This window comes from Eublepharis macularius, chromosome 11, assembly GCF_028583425.1.
Source record: "Eublepharis macularius isolate TG4126 chromosome 11, MPM_Emac_v1.0, whole genome shotgun sequence".
In the NCBI taxonomy this organism is placed as follows: Eukaryota; Metazoa; Chordata; class Lepidosauria; order Squamata; family Eublepharidae; genus Eublepharis; species Eublepharis macularius.
This window is the reverse complement of record NC_072800.1, coordinates 79,541,100-79,563,403: the sequence shown is the minus strand read 5'-3', so window position 1 is coordinate 79,563,403 and position 22,304 is coordinate 79,541,100. Positions and strand designations below refer to the sequence as shown.

Sequence of the window (22,304 nt, the reverse complement as noted above, 5' to 3'; positions counted from 1 at the left end):
CAGTCCTTGCGAGGCTCTTTTAAAGTGCTGGGAGACAGGCAACAAGTCAGATGCTCTTCATCAGCTTGCCTGGCACAATTCAGACTGCTGTTTTCAAGTCTCAGAAACTACAAGCAGACGTGAGATGTAACAACAGGGGTAGTGGTTAGAGCATCCAGCTCTGAATAGGGAGAGTCCAGTCCAGTTCCCCCTTCTGCCACGAAGCAGACCATGGAGCAGTTACTTTCTCTCAGCTTAGTTTACCTCACAGGATTATTGTAGGGCTAAAATAGGGATGAAGGGACTAGTTGGGACGCCAGAACTCTGGAACTCTCTTCCCAAGGAGATTCATCTGTCCCCTCTCTGCTGCCCTCTTCTGCCAGCGGGTAAAGACTTTTTTGTTTTGCTTGGCATTTTTTCAGTGATCCCTCCTCCCTCCCCAACGTTTTTAACTATTGTTTTTATTTTTTGTATTTATTTTAATATCTGGTTTTAAAAGTGTTTAATGATGTGTTTGTGTGTTGGTTTTAATCGTTTTTAAGATGAGATTTTAATCTGTATATTTTAATTTGTTAACTGCCTTGGTGGCCCTATTAGGGCAGAAAGGAGGATAAAAATCTTCTTAACAATAACAACAATGTATGCCGTAAGTTCCTTGGGGGAAGGGTGGGATAAACATCTAATAAATTAAATAACAAATAAAATAGAGTACCACAGGCTTTCTTCTCAGCCACCCATTTTCCTCTTCATTACAGAGAAAACAAGACAGTAACAAGGGGAATAAGTACCAGGGACAGGGCCTTCTCCTTGGTGTCCCCCTCTTTATGGAACTCCTTTCCACACCAGTTCATCTGACACCACCTTCATTTCAGTTGCAAGGAAAGGATGCTTTAATTCTCCTGGGCATCTGGCGAGAGATCAACTCTAATATTTTTTTCTCCCTTATCTTCTCATTATTTTAGCATAATTCTAAGAGTAAGCCAGCTGGCCCCCATGCGGGCAGTCGTTTCGTTTATGTTTATTACGGTCCTAAGACCAGCATACAGATTAATCAGAAAGAAAAAACAGTTTAAAAGGAGATATAGATTTTAACAGCTTCTAAGATACAAATCCCATAGTTTAAGAATTAGTGCGCAGAATTTAGCCACTTGACATGTAATGCAGGCAGTCATAAGCAGACCATCCATAGACTTGAGTTGCCAACAGACCCAGAAGAAACCATCCTGACCCTTTAACAGAGGCTTATAGAAATGGGCAGTTGAGGCTTTTCAAGGCAAGGACATAAATAAAATCACCTGCTAAGAAGCATCATTAATCCTCTATGAAAGGGACAGGACATTTTTCCTCCAAGCCAGCTGGCAGCCCTACCATAGACAAGGTAGGGATCCATACTGTATGTATGATCTATTGCAACCAAACATTAAAGTCACCCCAATTGAATATTCCGGAGCTGCTTTGTAATGCTGTAACATTATGCAAAATGAGGCTTATCCAAATCTTAACTCAATACCCTTCACCGTAATTCAATTGCAGGCAATCGCACGAATATAGCACTAGTAAAAACTAATGGTATCTTTCTTCAGTATTAGGCTATTATGCAGATAAGGCGCAGCTCTGGATTTAAAATACTTAAACTGACAAATGATCTTGTTTCCCTTCTCCCTCCCCTTTTCACCTTGATAAACTGTGGCAGAAGGCACAAGAGCATTTCTCACCACTTACATAACAGGTGCCTTCATGAATATTCAGAGATGATCGGAAGATAAGAGTTCATAATCTGAGCTTTATACTTGAACAATGCAAACAGCTGTCATGCAGAAAGAAATGAAGCAAACTTCTTTTTAGGAGTTCAGCCTATGCAAGTCGCATTTGTCTAGAGGAAGCTGTAGCTTTATTCATTATCCATTGAGAGCCGGTATGGGACAGAGGCTAGATTGTCGGGGGGTCTGCATGTGCAGCATACAACTGGCATTTAGAAACATACCATCTCTGGAGCATGGATGTCCCCTGTTCAGCCATCATAGATTGCAGCATGACCAATGACAGACCAACTTTCTAGGAATTTGTTTAATGTCCTTTTTAAGCGAACCAAGTTATTGGGCATTGCTATACCCTGATGCAGTGAGATCCGCACCTTAATTATGCCTTGTGTGTAAAAGTTCCTTATTTTGTGTAGAAGTGTTTTCTTATGTGCTCTAAATCTAATGTCCACCAATTTCACTGAATGCCCTTGAGATCTAATATTATTTTTGGGGGGGGACCCTACTATACCTTGCCACCCCAGGTAAGATATTACTTTTCTGGAAAGACTCAAACTCTTTCACATTCCTTTATGAGGAAAGATGCTCCAATTCCTTGATCCTTTTTTTTCATTTTTGTTATCTTTTTCTACATCTTTCACAGCTCTTTAATATCTTAGTAAGTTCCACTAGCTTGTTGAAGACTGCAGGCTAACCCACACCGCTGTGTTCCTAAAAGACAGGATATAATTATAACTAATATCTAAGTAACAGATTGGCCCTTTGCTGTAGTCTGGGTAGAGTGATACCGTGATATCAGAAGGCGAGAGATAAGGTTGCCAACAGGCCTGGAAGAGAAAAAATCCTGAGTTAAGAATGTTACTTATCAGGTGGTGATATACCTCCCTGCCAAGAAAAGCTTCACCTGCCCATTTTGATATATGAGGCCTCTATTAAAGGGGCAGACTCTCTGGCAACCCTGGAGAGACAAATAGCATGAGCAAACATGCTCCTCCTTCAATCAGGGGGTGGAGCAAGGGGAATAAACAAACACAATGTGCATAAGAACAGGGTGTGCTCATGCACACTGTGGCAAACAGGGCTTTTACTTGAAGCTTAGTCTGACCTCCAAAAGCAGCTACTTCCTATCTGCAGCCCAAAGGCTTGATCTAAAACTTGTTCTTTGTTTAGTACATTTATAACCCACTTTTTCTTCCTTCATACAACACAAGATAAGAAATACAGGATTCCCATGGAGTCTTCCATCCAAGAAACGGGCAGAACCAGACCTGAGCCTTCAGTACAGCTGTTGTGCCATTTGCCCTCCAATCACAACCTGGGACCAAGCTAGGGGTTAATGAAGGAGGACAGTAATAACGTTCTAGTAAATGCACCTTGCAGGTGCACAGGCTCAGAACTGCTACCCACTTAGCTCCTCCCATTCCTCTGAGGCTGACCAGTCCTTCCATAAGATGATGCATCAACAGAAGGTGCAGTTACCTGCATTTCCTGCTTTGCTCTTTTACCTGCCCTCCCTTTGCACTGTGTGAGCAGCCAATTTAGACTCTTATTTGCTACACCAAGTGAGAGAGAAGAGAAGAAAAAGGGGACAAAGCAGAGCAAAGAAGGCAAGCCATGCAACCTTTCTCCATCCCCCTGGAGTATTTACAGGAACAGGCCGTATCTCTAGCTGAGGATCTTTCTACATTACTGCCCTCCGAAGTCCCCTCCCCACCAACGCTGGCCACTGCGAAACTTTCTATGGGTCTGAATTACTGTGCATACTCATTCCACATGCAAGCAGGTTTTGCAGATTATGGTCTATAAAGTGTTAGAATAAAGAAAGCTATGGCCGTATTTTCAGTTTCAGATTGCCCTGCTCCACTTTCAGAAAGGGAACAGAAAACTGGGGAAGGGGGCCTGGAAACTACAACAGTTTTACTTTGGATACGTGTCAGGAACTGCTGACATACAGCTGATCCCTTACTTTATTTTAAACACAGAAAGTGAAGTTGAGAAAGCAGATCTTAGGGGGCCAATGAAGTTCTTGCTTAAGCTAAACTGTAATTTATGCAACAGATCAGGAGTTTTGTCATCTCTTTACTACTATTCCGCCCCCCCCCCCCGCCCCCCACCTCACCCCAGGCAGCCTGGGGATTCACAGTATCTCTGAGCCCCAAAACGGATAGTAGCATCATTGGCAAAGTTTCGCACTGCTGGATTTTGAACCATGCAGTTATTTTGGTCCCATTTTTTTTTCATCTTGGCACTTCTCTGCCTAGCCTCTGTTTATGAAATACTGCAAGGCCAAGATCTATGCGGTACAAGTGAGCTTGCTACTTCAGGGCACATGGAGAATCAGAACAAAATGATTATGCAGTCTCCCATGCATACAGCACTTCCGTGTCCAGACTCTGAGGAAATGTGCACAGAAAGGAAAATTCCACAGGTGTGGCTTTTCCATTACTCCAGCTAGAGAAATTCTCCTCCTGAGTGATCTTAAAAGTGCAAGATCTCTCTAAGGAGCAGGGCCTGGTAGTCCCCGCTCTGGGATGGAAGCTTGCCAGGTTCTTTGGGCCAGTCGCACACTCTCAGCCTAACCTACCTCACAGAGTTGTTGTGAGGATAAAATGGAGAAGGATGTGAAGCGCTTTGGGTCCCCACTGGGGAAAAAAGCAGGTTATAAATGAAGTTTTAAAATTATATATGTGGAACAACAACAAAAAATGGATGTTGGCAGCCCTGTTATAAGAAAGAGAATATTTTACACTCTGGACTAGTGAGTAATTGGTTAATTCCCAGCCAGGGAGAGTCCGGCTACAAGCAGAGGCCAGCACAGCTGAAAAGCCTACTAGAGAACCAGCTAGCGCTGGGCCCAAGCCAAGTGCGGAGCAAAGAGGAGCTGAGAAAGCTCCAAAGAGGGGGTCTGGGTGGGTGGGAAACAAAAGCAAAGCCTGAGGAGGAGGAGGAGAGGCCTCCTTTCCAGGTAAAAGAAAGCCATTCAAATTCTGTATTGGGAACCACTGACAGGGATTAGCCTTATTATTAAGCTAGAGGCTCCACAAGGCAGGTGTGGTGTCTTTTCGAAGGCACAGCTATATGCCTACCAGACGTGCACAACACGCACATCTCTGTGTGTGGTCATTCTATAGAAATGAGCATGCAATGTAAGTTCCTAAGCTAGAATGGTAAGGAATGCAGAACTTCTGTAAAGAGCTTTCCCAAAACTTGTTCTACTAATCCTACATATTAGCCGTAGGATGTAACTACTTAGAGGTGAGGGGAAAACGGAACTGGGGTGGGACCTTGGCTCAGCTGCAGCGTACCTGAGTTCTATGCAGAAGGTGTGAGGGTACAGTCCCTGACTGTATTATAATAATAATAACATTCAATTTGTATACTGACCTTCAGGAGAACTCAACACCCACTCAGAGCAGTTTACAAAGTATGTTGTTATTATCCCCACAGCAATCACCCTGGGAGGTGGGTGGTGCTGAGAGAGCTCTGAGAGAGCTGTGACTGACCCAAGGTCACCCAGCTGGCTTCAAGCAGAGGAGTGGGGAATCAAACCTGGTGAAAAGAACCAGGCAGCAGGTGAATGTCAGCCTGGAGAGCCACTGAAAGTCAGAGCAGAAAAGATTGACTTTGGTAGACTCCTGGTCTGACTCAGTAGACTGCAGATTCATTCATGTAACAGCCTGGAACTACAAACATTTCATAGCTGCCTTAATTGTAGCAGCAACTAAATGTGGGAAGTGGGGACAAGTAATACTTATAGGAGCATGAGCAGTAATGACGACATGTATTAGCCTACGTTTCAGGATCCTTTAGGGTGTTGCACAGAAGTACAACTCTTTGCTATGTGAAATCTGAGAATAGCAACTTTGTGTTCACTGCAGCAGTGTAAGGGATCCTGAGGTATATGAATCTAAAGGAACCATAATTCCACCTTGAGTAGGGAAATCACAAAATGTGTCCTGAGACTAAACCCGGATTAGATTAAATCAAGCAGAGTTGAAAAGCGGGTCTGGCACAAGCACATCTCTCTCGTGATGTGCTTATGTTAGTTTGGTGTAGTGGTTAAGAGCGCAGAACTCTAATCTGGAGAACCAGGTTTGATTCCCGACTCCTCCACTTGAAGTCAGCTGGGTGACCTTGGGTCAGTCACAGCTTCTAGCTCTCTCAGCCCCACCCACCTCCCAGGGTGATTGCTGTGGGGATAATAACATACTTTGTAAACCGCTCTGAGTGGGTGTTGAGTTGTCCTGAAGGGCGGTATATAAATTGAATGTTATTATTATTCTAACATTAGTATTGATGGCTCCTGGGTGAATGTGTGTGCAAATGGTCTCAGTAAGGGATCGTGTGTTGGGCTGAAATCAGTAATATAACATATCTTTGGTAATCAGTCTTGGATAGTTCATCTTACATTGTGGTTCTCCTTATGTAGGTGCTTTTGCACGGCAGGGATTCTCCACATTATCTTCAAAGTTTTCCTGAAGTTAGCCCCTCACAACTGCCACTTTTCCTGTCAAGCCACTGGAGATTTTTTAAGATCAGTAATTCCTATCATCCTATATTTTTAAAGACCACTAGAAGCACAGCGGTGAAAGCGGCAGCCGTGAAGGGGTGATGGCAGGAAAACGGTGCGAATATAGGCAGAACTACTTAAAATTCCCAGCCAGATGGCATGCTAAAGTGCTTTGGACTGAATTCTTTCCTAATAGATTGGAGGAAAGCAGGTTTAGGAAAAAGTATACCAAGGACGGGAAGAAACTGGAAGGAAAGCACATTACGAGGATGTTCCCCTCAAAAAAATTCATTCGTCTGGAACTAGTGCAACCCTCTCATTAACAAAAATAAGTTTACTATTTTTTTTTAATTGGGCCAGTGGAAAGGCACCTCTTATACCAAGTTGCACAAAAAGGGAACCGGTTATAGGCATAAGCAGCTGAATTGAACTTGGTTGAGTTGACTAGCCTTAACTAATGTTTGTTTCTTGGTGGTGTTTTATTGATGTGCAGGACAGACAAGACAACCAAGAACAACCGAGTCTAAGAGAAGCAGTCTTTGGCTCCATTATGGTTTTTACTATTAAGCTGGAAGAACCCATCTGTGTCATCTCTATAGACTGAAAATTAAGGATATCGGTAAGAGCAGCTAGAAGGGTGAAGAAACTGCTTCCCCCCCCTTCAAATGGGGAACAGAAAACTAGAAACAGTAAGTTCAGTGGAGAACCCAGCACAATCTCCATCAGAAAACAATGTCAGTAACTCTAAATTTACTCTCTTTAGAGGGCTCCAGCCCCTATCCAAGCTCCGCTCTCCCCTGATATTGCCCTCAAATGTCCAAAAATTTCCCAAGCAGGAGTCAGTAACTTAGGCTCTTCCCATTTCCAGCAGTCAATGCACAAAACAAGAAGAGCCAAATGCCAACTCAAAAGGCAGGCTGAGACCCAGCTGTGTCCCTCTCGCCCGGTCTGCTGTTCCTAATGGCACTTAGCAGCACCAGGCTCTTAAGCTGTTTAATAGATTTTTGGAGCATCAGCCCACTAGCCAGTGCTGCAGTCTCATCAGCCAAACCATTAAACTACTTGGTGGTTGAAGAATGTGCTGTCAAGTTGCAGGCGACTTGTGGCAACTCCATAGGGTTTTCAACACAAGAGACAATCAGAGATGTTTTGCAACGACCTTGGACTTCCTTGGTGGTCTTCCATCCATGTACTAATCAGGGCTGCCCCTGCTTAGCTTCCAACATCTGATGAGATTGGGCTAGCCTGAGCCTTCCAAGTCAGGGCTAAGCACCTTGAGGGCCAAATAAAAAGATACTTGAGGGCAGATGCAGCCCCGGGCTGTACTTTGCCCACATCTGCTATAGAGGGTTCCATCTACTGCCTGCTGAGAAACCTACCATATGAGATGCACTCCTATGTTTCCATGCTGCAATTACAAAAGCTAGGCACTTCAGAAAGGAAATACATGTACAAATTCTGTGCCAGATATTAGTCTCACTGCCCGAGTAGCTGTATCACTCAACTGGGCTTATTTTCCAGTGTAAGTGCAGAGGACCGGGCTATTCCACAGAGCTGGCTATAAATGAATCCTGACATAGCTTCACAAGGGGGTGGGAGAGGGGAGGAAAAGCAGAGCGGGGCCAGAATTCTAATGGCGACATCTCGCTCAGCGGGAAGGTAGGGGAATACGCATGCATAATTTCACAAGGCTTAGGAGCATGTCAAGACGTCTCATACTGTGCTGATTACTTACGGAGGAGCAAGTTATCATGCCTGACAGTTTCTGCAAAATTAGAGTAGTAATATTAAATGTGCAAAAAAAAAGCATCTTGCTTGATGTTTTTATAGAAAAAGCCTCTGCAAAAAAAAAAAAAAGGAATGCAGTTGGTGCATTTATCAATCTAAAAGAAATACTGCCTATTCACGATGCTCATTCACATGCATATGCATACAAGTGTGTTGCACTCTGAAAACCTGAAGGGATCTATTGATATTCCTTTGGAGAAACATTTGTCGTTCTACAGCCCTCCATTCGCATAGATGGCTTGTTACAAGATACTGTAGCTGTGAATCAAGAAGTGATTTTCAAAATTAAACAGATTTATATATTTATTTTCTTAAGGGAGAATTTATCATCCTCTCCTCTGAAAGATAACAGATACTTGACAGCGCCTGCCTTCATTTAAATACACATATAAAAACAAAACCTCATTTTTAATGCAAACCCGTATACAGCTCTTAAGGAAGCGCGAGCAACTCGGTCCACAACCTAGTTCAATGGAGTTACATGCATTTAAACTGATTATTAATCCCAGTGTTTTCCTCAAGACAAAACGGTCTTTAATCACAGTGTACTTTAATTTAACCGGACTGCAGGCTATCACACATGAATACAGATCTTATTTTATTCTTTGATCGCTGAAGTGAAATGAAATTATTGTATTAAGGGAAGGTGTGTAAGCTGTGTGCTACTGTATCATAATGGTAACATGTGAGCAACCGGATGAGAAGGAGCTGATTACAGGTTGTTTTGCCTTGCTCTTGAAACACTGCAAGCTATTTTCAAAGACAAACGGGGGCTCAAACTACAAGTGATAGTGACCATTTTAGAAGCTTTTGTAATTCTTTTAAAATTGCCCCAATCCAGAGTGCACGCTTTGCACAGCGGCCCCAGGAAATCTTATTCCCTCCAGCACTTTTTTCAGGAGCCACAACATTGCTGTTTTGGCACCTGAAAAGATGCAAGTGGGGGGGGGCTCCTGGGGCCACCATGCCGCATATGTGCTCTGGACTGGGGCCTTGTGGCAATTTTAAAAGCACAAGAAATGCTTCTAAAATGCTTCTACAATAGTATTGGCAGGCATGGGATGGATTCCTAGCTTCTGTCACTTGTAGTTTGGCCCCCAGTCACGAAATTGATGAGCTTGGATCAGTTGCTCTCTTTCAACCCAACTACATCAGTGGCTTGTGGTGAAGGATAAAATGGAGAGCAAACCATGCAAACGGACCTGAACTCCTTGGCAGAGAGGCGGAACTAAAAAGAGAAAAGGAATATAATGCCACAGGGGACAAACCACGGACACCCACTAGAGAGCTTTTATAACTCCAACTACTAAAGCAAACCATGGGAAACGCAAATCTATCGGCTACTCAAAACTGATAGGGAGATCATTTTGTCTGACATTTTTGTGGTGTATACAATGCAAATCCACTGACATCAAGAAACTTAGATGGCTGTAATTCTGTTGAAGGACCACAATGTTTAGATAATAATCTTAAACTGGTCAATTTGGCAGTAAGTCCCATATTGTTCAGAGGGTCTCACTCCCAGGAAAGTGCCCTTATAGGAGCATAAAAAGAGCCCTTAGACTAGTGGTCTATCGAGTTCACATGTTGTTTCATACAGTAGCCCAACAGTGGTCCTGGAGGGTCAAACAAACTGGGTCTAAAGGCTGAGATCCTTCCCCATTGCTACTTTCCAGGACTGATATGCAGAGATTTGCTGCCTCTGAATATGAAAGGACCCCTTAGCCACCATGGCTGGTAGCCAAAATGAATTTCCACATTCAGAGGCAATAATCCTCAAAAGCCCAAAGGCAGAACATTAGACCATTTTAGCCTTACCACCACAAACTCTCTCAGTGCCTTGCTTGACCCATTTGGAGCCATTTCATGCCAACAGATGACCACGATGCTAAGCTACCTCCACCCACCTTGAATTTCAAAAAGCTACTCTACCGCCATACAAAATAGACATCTGTATTCTTCTATCGAAGAGTATTGTTGTTGACAAAAGTCTCCAAGCACTGCTGACTGAGGGTCAGAAACTCCTGAATCAGAAACTCCTGTGCGTACCTGGACACAAAATTGTAGCAAGGCTACTCTAGAACATGTTGCTGCCTTAAACAGAAAAAAAGATCAAAGAGCTCTCTCTTCTATGCTTTAGAAGTTATAGTAGCCACTAAAAGACTGACCATTTGGCATCCAAAATCAGCCACCTGGAATGGTCTCACCATTCGGCCTCTAGGCAGGGCTGGCCCTGAATCCCAGCCACACCCTTCTGAGTAACACCTGGGCCTAACCACAGGTCACTCGGTATTGCTAAGGAACTGGGATGCCCGAGTAAGCTTAGTTCATGCCATGTATAATTTCTGAACTTGTTCTGTGAGCACCACATACACCCCTTTGGGAGGGGTTCTGGCTCTTGGGTGAGGCTGTGGCTCAGTGGAAGAGCTCCTGCTTTCCACGCAGAAGATCCCAGGTTCAATCCCTGATATCTCCAGTTTAAAGGATCAGGCAGTAGGTAACATGAAGGGCCTCTCCCTCAGACCCCTCTGAGCACCTCTCCCTCAGACCTCATAGAGCTGGTGCCAGTCTGAGTAGACAGTACTGATCCTGATGGACCAATAGTCTGATTCAATGTGAGGCAGCTTGATCTGACATGTGACCCAGCGTCCCTTATGAAATCCACGCATGTGTATTCAAATTCTACAGGCCCAGAAAATGCAGAAGAATTCTGTTTTATGCTCCCACATGACTAAGCATCCTGGTAAAGATTGGATAACAGCCACATGTACTTTGCAACAAAAGTTCTCCTTAGTTCTTAGAAATGCCATTCACAAAAGATGCTGTTTACATGCTACCTAAAAACAGGTTTCCCATGCACTAGCAGAAATATGGGAAGCGACCCTCTGGTGACCTGGAGCCGTCCGATTTCCTCACGTTGGCCAGATCATCTTAATCCTTTAGATCTGTTTATTACTTTCTGGGGGTGTTTAAACGATATCTGTTTGAACGTTCAAATTTAAATAAAAGCACAGCCCAACTAAAAATGTCTCTGAAGCCCTAGGCTAATGACAGCTGGAAAATTTACTGTTCAGAGGAAGGGCTGGGTGCACAAACTCTCTCATTCCCAATCCAGACTGGCACGCACAAAGATAATTGCTGCAAATCACAACTGCCAACCTCTCTCTAAGCAAGCAGTAGGACAGCAAAATACTCACAGCCTGCCTCTAGTGTATCACAGAGAGAGGCAGCAAAGACCCTGTGGAAAACCCTGGAAGATCATAACATAGTCACAACTCCAGAAAGAGGCTAGCTTGTCTCCCAAAAATCATACAGTTGTGGAAAGTTTGATAGTTTGTTTATAGTCTTTAACACTTAAAGCATCCCTTTGGTACAGATTCCATTGGCAAGCAGCATCAACCAAAGCCCTCTGACTTTAACTAGTCAGCATATCCAGACATGTGGAGTTGGCCTCTTTCTTTATGTGCATAAGAAAGTTTGCCAGTCATATTAGTGAAAGCTCTCTTATTTTTGCTGACAGCAGTTATTCTGGTGCATGGAGACCTTTCTTCCCTATGGGAAAGAGCTGTATTTTGACACATAGCAAACAGAAAAAGAGAGAAAGGGAAGGGAGAGAGGGGGGAAAACTGCCAAAAACCAATCTGCAACATGGGCCCAGCCCATCAGCCAATAAACATAAAACAAATTAATCTCTACGGAGAGTCTGAGGGATGCAATTCAAAAAGCTGTCAGGCAAATACAGAACGGACTACATGTTCAAAATGTTCTTAAAATATATAACTACATGTGGGGATATATGTGAATCCAGGAGGGGACTCCATCCAGACGGGCCAGCCCCAGCTTAATAGCTTCAATGGCGGCGGCAGCAACTCGCCTCCAGCTCGTCCATCCCCGGCTGTGCCATCGCAAAGGCAGCAGCCCCACCGTGGCAGCAGCTCCCCCTAGCCCAGCCACCCATAGCGTGCCCAACACAGTGGCTGTGGCTCCCCATTCTGCCCGCCTGCCTCCCCTCCACGGTAGCTGCTCAGTCCACCCACCTCCCTGTTGCATCACTGCCGGGATGCTTTGTTTTTGGGCGTAGGGAATTTAATCCTCCTCCCAATCCTTTTTTTTTTTTTTTAAGTTTCAGATTTTTCTGCAGACCTACAGGTCCCCAAAGTTTGGAGAAAAATCTCCATTCTGTCCAAGTGTGCCTGATCTGCAGATGAAGCCACACTTGGCTAACAGAATATGACATGTATGGGCTTACACTTTTGAGTGCAATCTAGAGAACGGGTCAGGCACAGCTTCATTTCTACAGGGTACTACCATATAGCTACTATCGTAAGCATACATACTAGGAGTAAATAGCCCAATTTAAGTGCAATACTAGATGCACAAGAACTTATTTGTCCGGTATTGTGTGCATCTGTCATCTTGCTATAAACTGGGCTCTCAAGTGCTAAGCATTCCATGTTAGCATGCTGGTACTCACATACGCTGTGGAACCCTGGTGGGCCGACGCTCGTCATGCAGATGACCTGGTTTCATTAAGATACTGGGTCCAATTTTTTGTTTACCTGTTGTTACAATTCAATAGGGAATTCACTTTCATCTGCATACAGGGTTGCAAGTCCCATTTATTTAAATGGAACCTTCCTAGGGAATGTGCTTTCCTAGAAAGCTGTTTAAGAAGCAGAGCACATCTTAAGGAGAGTATCTGGCCACATCTAGTTCTTGTTGCACCATAAGTATATTAGACAGAGAGGCACCAACATAATAACAGACATCTAAAAAGATTTGGATGTAGAACAGTGATACTGGAAATGATGGCGCACCCCCAGTGCTGCGGCCCTATTACAAAGGTGGTAGTGCAGTGGTGTCACCATAATATACTGGACTGACTGACATGTCATAGAATCATAGGGTTGGAAGGGATATCTAGGGTCATCTAGTCCAACCCTCTTGGTCTCAATGATGAAAACTAGTCATCCACCATTGCAAAAGGGAAAGAGGTGCAAAGGATGGAAAATCACCTATGAAATTCCTTCCCTCACTATATTTGCCATTTCTTCCAAGTTTTTATTTCCCCAGTGCCTTCTTAAAAATCCCTAGGCCTCTGGTAATTGGTGTCGATATATTCAGGTTTATCTACTGCTCTCCCCCCACCCCCCCGTCCATGCCTGCAGTTATTACTGAGTTGTTTGGGGTTTCATGATGAAATTTTAATGCTGACAGTTTTATACTTTAAATTGCTGTTGTGGACTTTATACATTTTGTCATAATCTCATAAAAATTTTGTGAGCCTTTACCAAGAGGCGAGATACAAAAAATAGGACTCGAATAAATGAAAGCAGCATCTGTACACACAGAGACACAATAAATAGTGAAAACCATAGGCTTCACAGCAGGTGAGCGCCACTGGAAGGAAAACTTGATGCTCGCTCAAAAACCTGTTGAATGCTCAAGCAAATGTACTTGACTGTTAAAACGAAAATTAAATTGCTTACATAATATGCTAGGGGTTGTTTTCCTCTTCTGCACATGTCCAATCTTCTACTAAGCCTGAAGAATATCAAGGAAGTAGGTAGGATGCATTTGCCCTCAGCTGTAATACTGCTTCAAGTGCAATTTTCCTGCTGATGTGCTGTTTTTCTCATAGCTTCTTCTACCTTATTGGGGAGCTTAGCTGGAGAGTCAATATACCCCAACTGCTCCCCCTGCCCCCCAGTGTCGCACCTATGTAATTCCTTAAGCAGTGGAGACTTATGGAGACCCCTGGTGGAGTTTTCTAAGCAAGAGACCAACAGAGGTGCTTTACCATTGCCTACCTCTGCAATCCTGGTCTTCTTCCCAGCCAATTACTAACCAAGGCCCACCTGGCTTAGCTTCTGAGATCTGACAAGATCAAGCTCACCTGGGCTATCCAGGTCAGGATAATTCCTTAAGTATTGGCATAATAATTTAAATACTGAAAATGTTGTCCAAAGCAACTGAAAGTTTATTTTCCAATTAATTTTTATACAGACTATACTATCTCATGCACCCTAAGCCTAAGAGGAAAAGAAGCCTACTGGAGCATAATGATTAAGTGGTCGGGTTTTAAATCAGCACTCAGTTCGAATCCCACTTCTGCCATAGGCTCAGGAGGTGGCTTTGGATGAGTCACTCCTCTTAGCCCCAGCTCCCCAGTTGTATTGTGGGGATAACAGTAACACTGACTTTGTTCACCACTCTGAGTGGGCACTGATCTGCCTAGAAGAGCTGTATATAATCACACTGTTATTTGAGAAGGGGATGTTTGCTATCTTGTTCCTAAAAAGTAAAATACAGTGAAGATAATGGATATCTTTTATTGGCCTAACTTAACTGAAATATAGAAATGTGCAAATTTTCAGCTACAATCCTGAGCATACTTGCTTGGGAGTAAACCCCAGTGAACTCAGTGTGACTAACTTCCAAATAATTACATGCTGAACCAGCTTGCTTGAGTTTCACAGAGGTCTTTGGGGTGTAGTTCTGTTTAAGAAAAAGGGATCTTGGGCTTTTAGAATTCTATGTAAACATGCTTGTAAAAATCCCAATTAGGATTACATCAAGCAATCATATCATTGTCTGCAAGATATCCCAGAAAGCAAGATGATAAATCCAGTAACGTATACCCTCAAGGCTGGAAAACAAGAGACTCCTAAAAACTGAAAGAGCAACCAGTGTGAAGAGTCAAAAACACCAGACCACAAAAGCTTTAGTCCCAGTTTAATTGGTGAAAGCTCTTGTAGACTTAAGGGAGCATTTAGGAAATTATGAGGATTTGGGAAATTATAAATCTCACTGGCAAACTTTATAAGAGGAGAAAACAAATCACTCACATCAGGCTTTTTATGTACCTGACACCCCAACGTAGTTCTTTCTAATCTGTCACTTTAAGTCTCTAGCTCTCATGGTTGTATATCTCAGGAACATTTTTCTCTATTCATTTGAACATCTGAGACATGGGGTGCCCAGAGCTATTGTGCTCTTTAAATCAGCCTTGCTTTACACTCTTTGGTTACACAATATCTGATAGTCAATGGATCAATTATATCTAACTCTTCAGAGACTTATCGCTTAAGTGCAAATGTTCGGCAATGTATGTCTCTTGTGGGTGCATAACATGCAATCTGTCTGGCCTCTAGGTTATTTTTATGAGATTGCTCACTCCTGCACAGAAATAAGCCCTATGGAAATCAGTGGGACTTACTTCCATGTTAAGCTAATCACATGATCTCACTTTTCCTAGAAGATCACACGGATGCTACTTTTTAAGTGATGCCTTCACACATCTTTCCTCTTCTCAAAATAGATTTAGAAACACCTCCAGTGAAGTTTATGGCAGTGTCATAAAATTAAGCCTCAGTGCTTACCTTGAGAGAAGCGTCATTTAGAGAGCACAGCACATTTTCACCTTCTCTGAGAGATTAGGTTAGCTTACACATAGAGACAAGATGCTCGATAAGCTCTGGGAGACCCTTGCCTTGATACAGTTCAGTTTCCAGCATATATTAAGGAAAGTAAAAGGATCAGAAAACATCTAGCTGAAATTCCATCCCTAGGGCATTTTCAAAAAGCATTATCAACCGGCTTAAAAACTCTGCCATTTGTTCTCTCTCTAACCCAAGAGTGGAAAACCTGGGCCTACTACCATATAGCAGAAGATTGTACGTATTATTTATTTATCAGCCATTCATCTTTCTCTTTCTTTGGAATACTTCTGGCCAGTTTCCCATCAGTGCCAAGATCTACTGAGCATTAACATGTATCATGTGCCCCTCAGACCATTTGGGAAGCTGGACTTAACAACAGGTTGTTAAACTGATTAGCCTACAGCGCCGTACAAAACGTCTATTCATCCTCATCCCGTAACTTTTCAAAGTGAGGTTACTATTTTCTTTTTTTTTTAACCAAAGAGGAAGTGACAATGAGTTTATGGCTGAAATGGGATTTGAAACTAGGCGCCTCTCATAACAGCACTAAAGAGTCCTGCACAGTGGTGAGCAAACGCTACAATTAACAATTTTATGGGGCCACTTCCTTCTCCAGTGGTTAAATAATGAAGCTCATTAGAACCACTTTTTAAAACACAGTAGCAACAGTGATAGTTTAAAAAGAACTAGAAAAGCTGGGTGCCGGTGCGTCAAACTCAACCGTAGCTCCCTTGAGCCAAGAGGAAAGGCAAGGTATAAATCGTTTAATTAATAAATAAACACCTGTTTAGAGGTACTAAGGAATGCAGGAGAGGACTGGTCATTTCGGCCACCCACAAAGATGGGCTGATGGCTGGGGGGTCACAACTACCCAGGGTTACCTCAGCCCACAGAGAGGAGTGGGCACGAGCCAGCTGTGCAATAAAGGAGGGCTTACCATGGTGAGGAATGTGCTTGCCCGGTCTGGCCTTGCTATGGGAGGCACCTGCCAGCCTGGCCTCACTGTATCGAGGAATGGGATGGGCCCACCGAGCCTGGCCACCTAGCTTGGGCAGGCACCTGCTGCTTGAGGGTGGCTAGGCAGGTTCTCCCTCTCCTTTAGGGGGTGGGTGGGGCTGGAGGCAACCATGGCAGGCGGGGGGGGCAGGGCCCCTTTCTGAGGCCATTTCTCCCCTCCCCCCATTTGCCTGCCCTTAAAGGAATGCCTCATTAGATCTGCAATGTCTTATGTGTTTGGAGCACAATGTGACTTTCCCAAGGGCACTGCCACTATTTAAGCCACGGTTTAACACAAGAGTGCTGTCCACAACAGGCCCAGTGATGTATAAGGGAGCTGCAAGTTGCTGGTAAAAGTTCATTCCGGCTCTGGTTGAACACTTTGGCATGCAACAAACAATTGTGAACATCATTTCATAGTCAAACCTCATTCAGGCATGATTTCCAAAATGCATCACACAGTACACCAGTTTGCATGTGCAAGTACAAATTTGCAGTGGTGAAGCTAGTTTCCCCATTTGTGTGGACAATGTGTAATCTAGTTAAATCCAATCATGTCCGGGTTTTCATCTAAGTGGGTTCTACAGAACTCCTAAGAGTTTGACTGACTCAAAACCAAGTATTTTGCCCTCAAAAGGCTAGGGATTCAGGGCTGTTTACCCAGAGCTGCATAAAGCAAAGTCAAATAACGCAAGAAATTATCACATGCACCCCCCTCACCCCACACAATAACAGAGGCCTTCATTCATGAAAAGACACGCATATTATTTTTAAAAATAGAATTCCCTTTCCATTTAATACCTTTCCATTTAAAACCTCTAAAGTGACCAGCCATCCATTAAAACAGACACGACCAGTTAACAATAAAACAAGAAGATAAAGTACTTCAGGACATAAAGAGTAAACCAACATGGAAGTAGTAAAGGTCAACAAAAACAAAAAGTTGTAGCAACAAACAGTGTCAATGTAGCCATCAGAAAGCACCACAAAAATGTCAGAAGGAAAGAGAAAGAGGAAATCCTGCTCCAGAGGGAGTTCCATAGTGTGTTTAGAAGGCCATTTAGCGGACAGGATGAAATGCCTCTAAGGAAAATCTCAACATGTGAGTTGATTCAGTTGTGAGTAGAAGGCTTTTAGATATATTCGGCCCAGGCTGTTGATGGCTTTAAAGTCTAAACTGCTGGTTTTAACTGGGCTGAGAAACTAACAAGTGTCATGTCATAAAATTGGCATTGATTCCTGCAGCCAGTTCTTGTTAACAATCTGGCTTCCATGTTCTGATCCATGTTATAGTGCCTAGTTATTCTTTCAAAGCAGCTCCACACAGTGTGCATTCCAGTCGTCCAGCCTGGATGTAACAAAGGCATGAATTACTGCAACTATATTGATCTTCTCCAGGAAAAGGCACAGCTAAGTGAACCAGCCTAAGCAAGTACAACAAACCGGAACACTCTGTGGGCCTAACAGTGCAACCAACTAAGCCAAGTTTATGCAGCAATCTGAGCACTTTTACTAGGGATTCTTAACGAACTCAATGGGATTTGCTTCTGAGTAAATACACTTGTGGTCATCCGCATAATGTAAACATGAACTTTTTGAAATTCCATATATATAGATTCTGTCCCAAAGTAGTGATAATTGTTGCCATGTTGACTCATAAAAAGATGAACTAAATCCAACATGATTAAGACAATACTCTACATCTGAGCTGGCAAAATAAGATAGCATGCTTTAGAGTTTATAAGAAACAAGCTTTAATGGATCAGGGGCTTCAACTGGAAAGCTGAGTACGCTATATAAACATCACATCCTATACATGATATCCCCTGATGTGAAGGAGACCTTTATACAGGCACTCTGACATATCAGAAATTATGCATACAGTAAGAAAATATGAAACATTTAAATTCTCCTATAGTGGGCAGGGAACATTTGCAAAGCTAGAAATGTACTCAATATGCTTCCCAAATGTGGCATGCTATAATGAGTCAACTCTGACACACAAGTCAGGTTCTACTGAAATGTGTCTTTACCCGGTAACATAGATGTTTCAAAAGTATCTGAAATTTCTACTAAATCTGTTTATGCCAAAAATTAACATTCCCATCTATGCATACTAAGAAGTAGGTCCCACTTTAATCAGTGGGTTTTAACTCCAATAAGCAGGCACAGGATTGTATGTTTGCTGTCTGACCCCATGCATGTTTACTCAGAAGTAAATCCCGCTGAGCTCAATGGGGCTCTCTTCTGAGGAAGTTTGTACAAGAGACTAGCAGTGAAATCCTAAGCAGAGTTACTCCAGTCTAAGACCAAGTCACTGAACTGACTGCTTCACTTCTGAGTAAACATGTTCAGGATTACACTGCTATTCTCAGGAGTGGCAGTTCTATGATTCTCAGGAAGAGCAAGATAAATACTTTATTTAAAAAGTAACAAATGTCTTGGCCCATTCTGCATGAAAAAACTTGCACATGAGTAACCCAAAAATAGTCGAGTTACTTCACATAACAAGAGGGGAAAAAATCAGTGAACTAAATTAATTTCAGCGACACCTTTTATGAAATAAATACTTACAGCAGGGATTAATTGGATCCACTGGCATGTCTAAATTGCTAACCACATCCCACTTCCTCAACACATACTAGAAGGAACTCAATGCATTAGCCATGGAGGTTGCCACAAAATTTCACCCTGCAATTTTATTATTTTGGAAACATTTTATACTACATCTCAAGTCAGGCAGGTTATAATAAGTATGCTGAAATTTTTATATGCATCATGCACATTTGTGTGCACGCACACACACACACACATCCATGTATACAGCGGTACATTCAGCATACTGTAGCAATTTTCCTTGCCTCTCCCTGTTAGCTCAGAAAAAACCTAATCGATGTGCAGAAACCCTGAATAAGTCAATACTGCTTTAACCTTTAATGCAGCTAAGAATTTTGTGGAACTGGCTAGGGCACAGTCTAGGAAGGCAGAGGCAGAAAAATCCCAGCGGCTTAGTCCTTCACCAATTCTCCCCAGCCCCCCTCCAAAAGCATTAAAAGAAAAATACAATGTCAACAGCAGCTCGCAGTCCTCACTGCTGATGGAACAGGCATGAGTGTATTTTACTTTCTGGCTGGAAGCCCTCACAAAACCGTTACAAAAAGTACTGAGAAGGGAGGGAGAGAAAAGATGTTCCCCGTATCGAAATACTCCAATCCCTAATTTGGGACACACAGGGTTATTTTTTTCTCCCTTGTCTCTCAAATGTTATTTGAATAACCTTCCAAAGGGAGAGGAACACTCAGCCTTTTCCAGAAACACTAGACAGCTCCGCCAAGAGTTATCAGCGTTCCTTTCTTGGGCACTTGAAGAGCCAACACAAGAGACGGACTCCTAGCTGTTGAGGGAGAGAAATATGGACAGGAAATGGAAACATCAAATCTCATTTAAAATGAGCGGATACCGGACACGTAAATTCAAGCAAGCAGCCAACAACAGACTTCAAAATACATATATTAAATGCATCCCCCCTTCCATTCATTCTCCAAATAAGAAAAAAATGTAGAAAAACTGCATAAATGCCCTTCATAAAGCAAAAACTTCTCAAACCACCACAATGGACCAAAACCATAAAATTACCTGTTCTTTGATAAAATATAAAAATGAAACACCAAGCTTTAAAAACAAAATGCAACCCCCCCATCCCCACCCCCCTTCCAGAAACAAGTATGAAAACCTTTAACTCTGCATCGATTATTCATATCTGAAACTTGATTCAATAGTGAATCTCAAGCCTGGGAGGTTTTGCATTATGCTCAACGGGTGCCTTCAAATAGCAATCGAGCTACAGGAGGTTGGGGTTTGTTTTGTTCCTCTGTACCATTATTTTTCTTGAAGCAACACTGTATTTTCTTGGCAGGATGAGAGCCTCTTAAGCCCAGCCCTGAAGATTTTTCCATCTTCCGTAATAAAGCATGCAACACTGGAACAGCCGTGCTCCTGCCAAAATCCCCTTCTCCCATCTCCACTTAGCATCATGGCATGAAGAACAGCAGAGATTGGAAGGAAGGAAGGAAGGAAGGGGAGATCGAATTCATCACAATTAAGACTCGACCTATAGATATTTACAGGCAGACACCCCAACGGCACTAGGGATAAAGACAACAGGCGCCATCAAGAATCAATCAACACAGCCCCCCCCCCCGGCGAAATTAGCAACCCGTTTCCTGGACAAACTAAACAATAGGAAAAAAATATGTGCAGCAGCGTGATTGTCTTTAACCAAGAAGGGGGAAAGGAGGAAGCAGAAAAGTCTCGATGCGGCTCTCCCATCCAACCCGCCCCCCCCCGTACCCAACACCGTTCTTAGGTTGTGTCACATATATACTAAGGTGCAACTGACACCCACAGGAAACAATTGCAACATGCCACACAGACGCACACACTAGGGATGGCGAGGCGAGCTGGAAGCGAGAGGTTAGCACATTGCAGAAGGGACGGATCGAGCTTCCAAGGGCCGTCATTTCAGCTGTCGTTGACTGCAACATCCCCCCATTCACACGCGCACACACTCCCCTAACCATGCGCACCCCACCCTGCCTCCTCTGCCCCCTCCCCGGAGATTCCCCCCCCCCATTCTGGAAGCAGCTCCCGATTCCCCAAAGAGATGGACGGGCTCTCTTCTACCAGAGATGTTCCCAAGAATCCCTGATTTTCTTGCAGGTGGGGAGGATCCCCTCCCCGGATCGCCTTCTTACCTTCCGACAATTCCAGTTCCAGCTCCGCCAGCCGGGCTCTCACCTCCAGCGGCAGCGAGAGGCTCTCCAGGCTGCGATCCGCCATACTCGATCCAAGGAGATCTTCGCTCTCGCTCGCTCGCTCTCTCGCCCGCCCTCCGCTCCTGTCTGTGGCTCGGCTCCTTTCTCTCCTCCGCTGCGTGCGGCTGGCCTCTTTGTTTGTAACGCGCACGCAATCCCCCCCTCCCCCCAAAAGGAGGGCGGCAAATGATTTTTAAAAAATCCCCCCCGGCCCCGAGCGCCACACCGCAGGCGCTCACACACAGCCGCAGCACCCGCGCCGGGGTCGCGTCGGATGCCCCGAGTCCTCAGCGGTGCATAAAGGAAGGAGAGTCCACGCAGAGCCCAGCCCAGCCAAGGGATGGGGTGGAGGGAATGCAGAGATTTCTCTCCTCCTCCTCCCCTCCCTCGCCGCCCGCCGCCGCCGCCGCCTTCAGTGGAGCCCCGCCATGACTGCCGCTGCTGTTGCCGCCGCCTCCTCCTCTGCCGCCTTCTGCCCCTGCCGCTCGCGCTCCTTGGGCATGGAGCTGAGCGGGCCCGCTGCGCCCTCGCCACCGACTCGCGCGGGGCCCTCCGGGCGCAGCGCCCTCGCCTCGCTCCACCCCGGCCGCGCCGCCGCTGCAGCTGGAACTGCGGTGCCGCGGCTGAAACGCGCAGGCTGGAGGAGCGCTTGCCGCCGCCGCCGCCGCCTCCTCTGGCACACGCGCACGTGACCCGCCCGGGCGCAGCTGGCCCCTAGGGGGGGCGCGGGAGCACGCGCCGCCCGCCCCAGCCCGCGCGCTTGCGGCCCGCCGGGCACCTTGCGGGCCTCCCCTCAGAAGCTGAGGGGCCTTTCAGGCGGGAGAAGTTGAGGGAGCGAGCCAGGGACTCTCCTCGCCAAGGAGGACGAGAGGGCGGCGCCTCATGCGCTTTCCGGTGTTGTAAGCCGCTGCTTTTCCCCTCCAAGGCGGCTTACCTGATAAAAATAATAGACCACGTTCATGACACCCTTTTCAGGAACTAGAGCCAACATTCAGTCACACGGAGCTGCCTCTGC

General features: G+C 44.5%; 1 protein-coding gene across 2 annotated transcripts in view; it reads right to left on the bottom strand.

The window, feature by feature from the left end:
• Positions 1 to 21,611, bottom strand: part of DIP2C (disco interacting protein 2 homolog C) — a 347,378-nt gene extending 325,767 nt beyond the window's left edge. For both annotated transcript variants that reach the window (XM_054991506.1, XM_054991505.1), the window contains exon 1: positions 21,230 to 21,611. In XM_054991506.1, the coding sequence (XP_054847481.1) occupies positions 21,230 to 21,314 (85 nt within the window). In that variant the 5' untranslated portion in view covers positions 21,315 to 21,611. The remainder of the gene's footprint in view (positions 1 to 21,229) is intronic.
• Between the last annotated feature and the right edge of the window lie 693 nt (positions 21,612 to 22,304).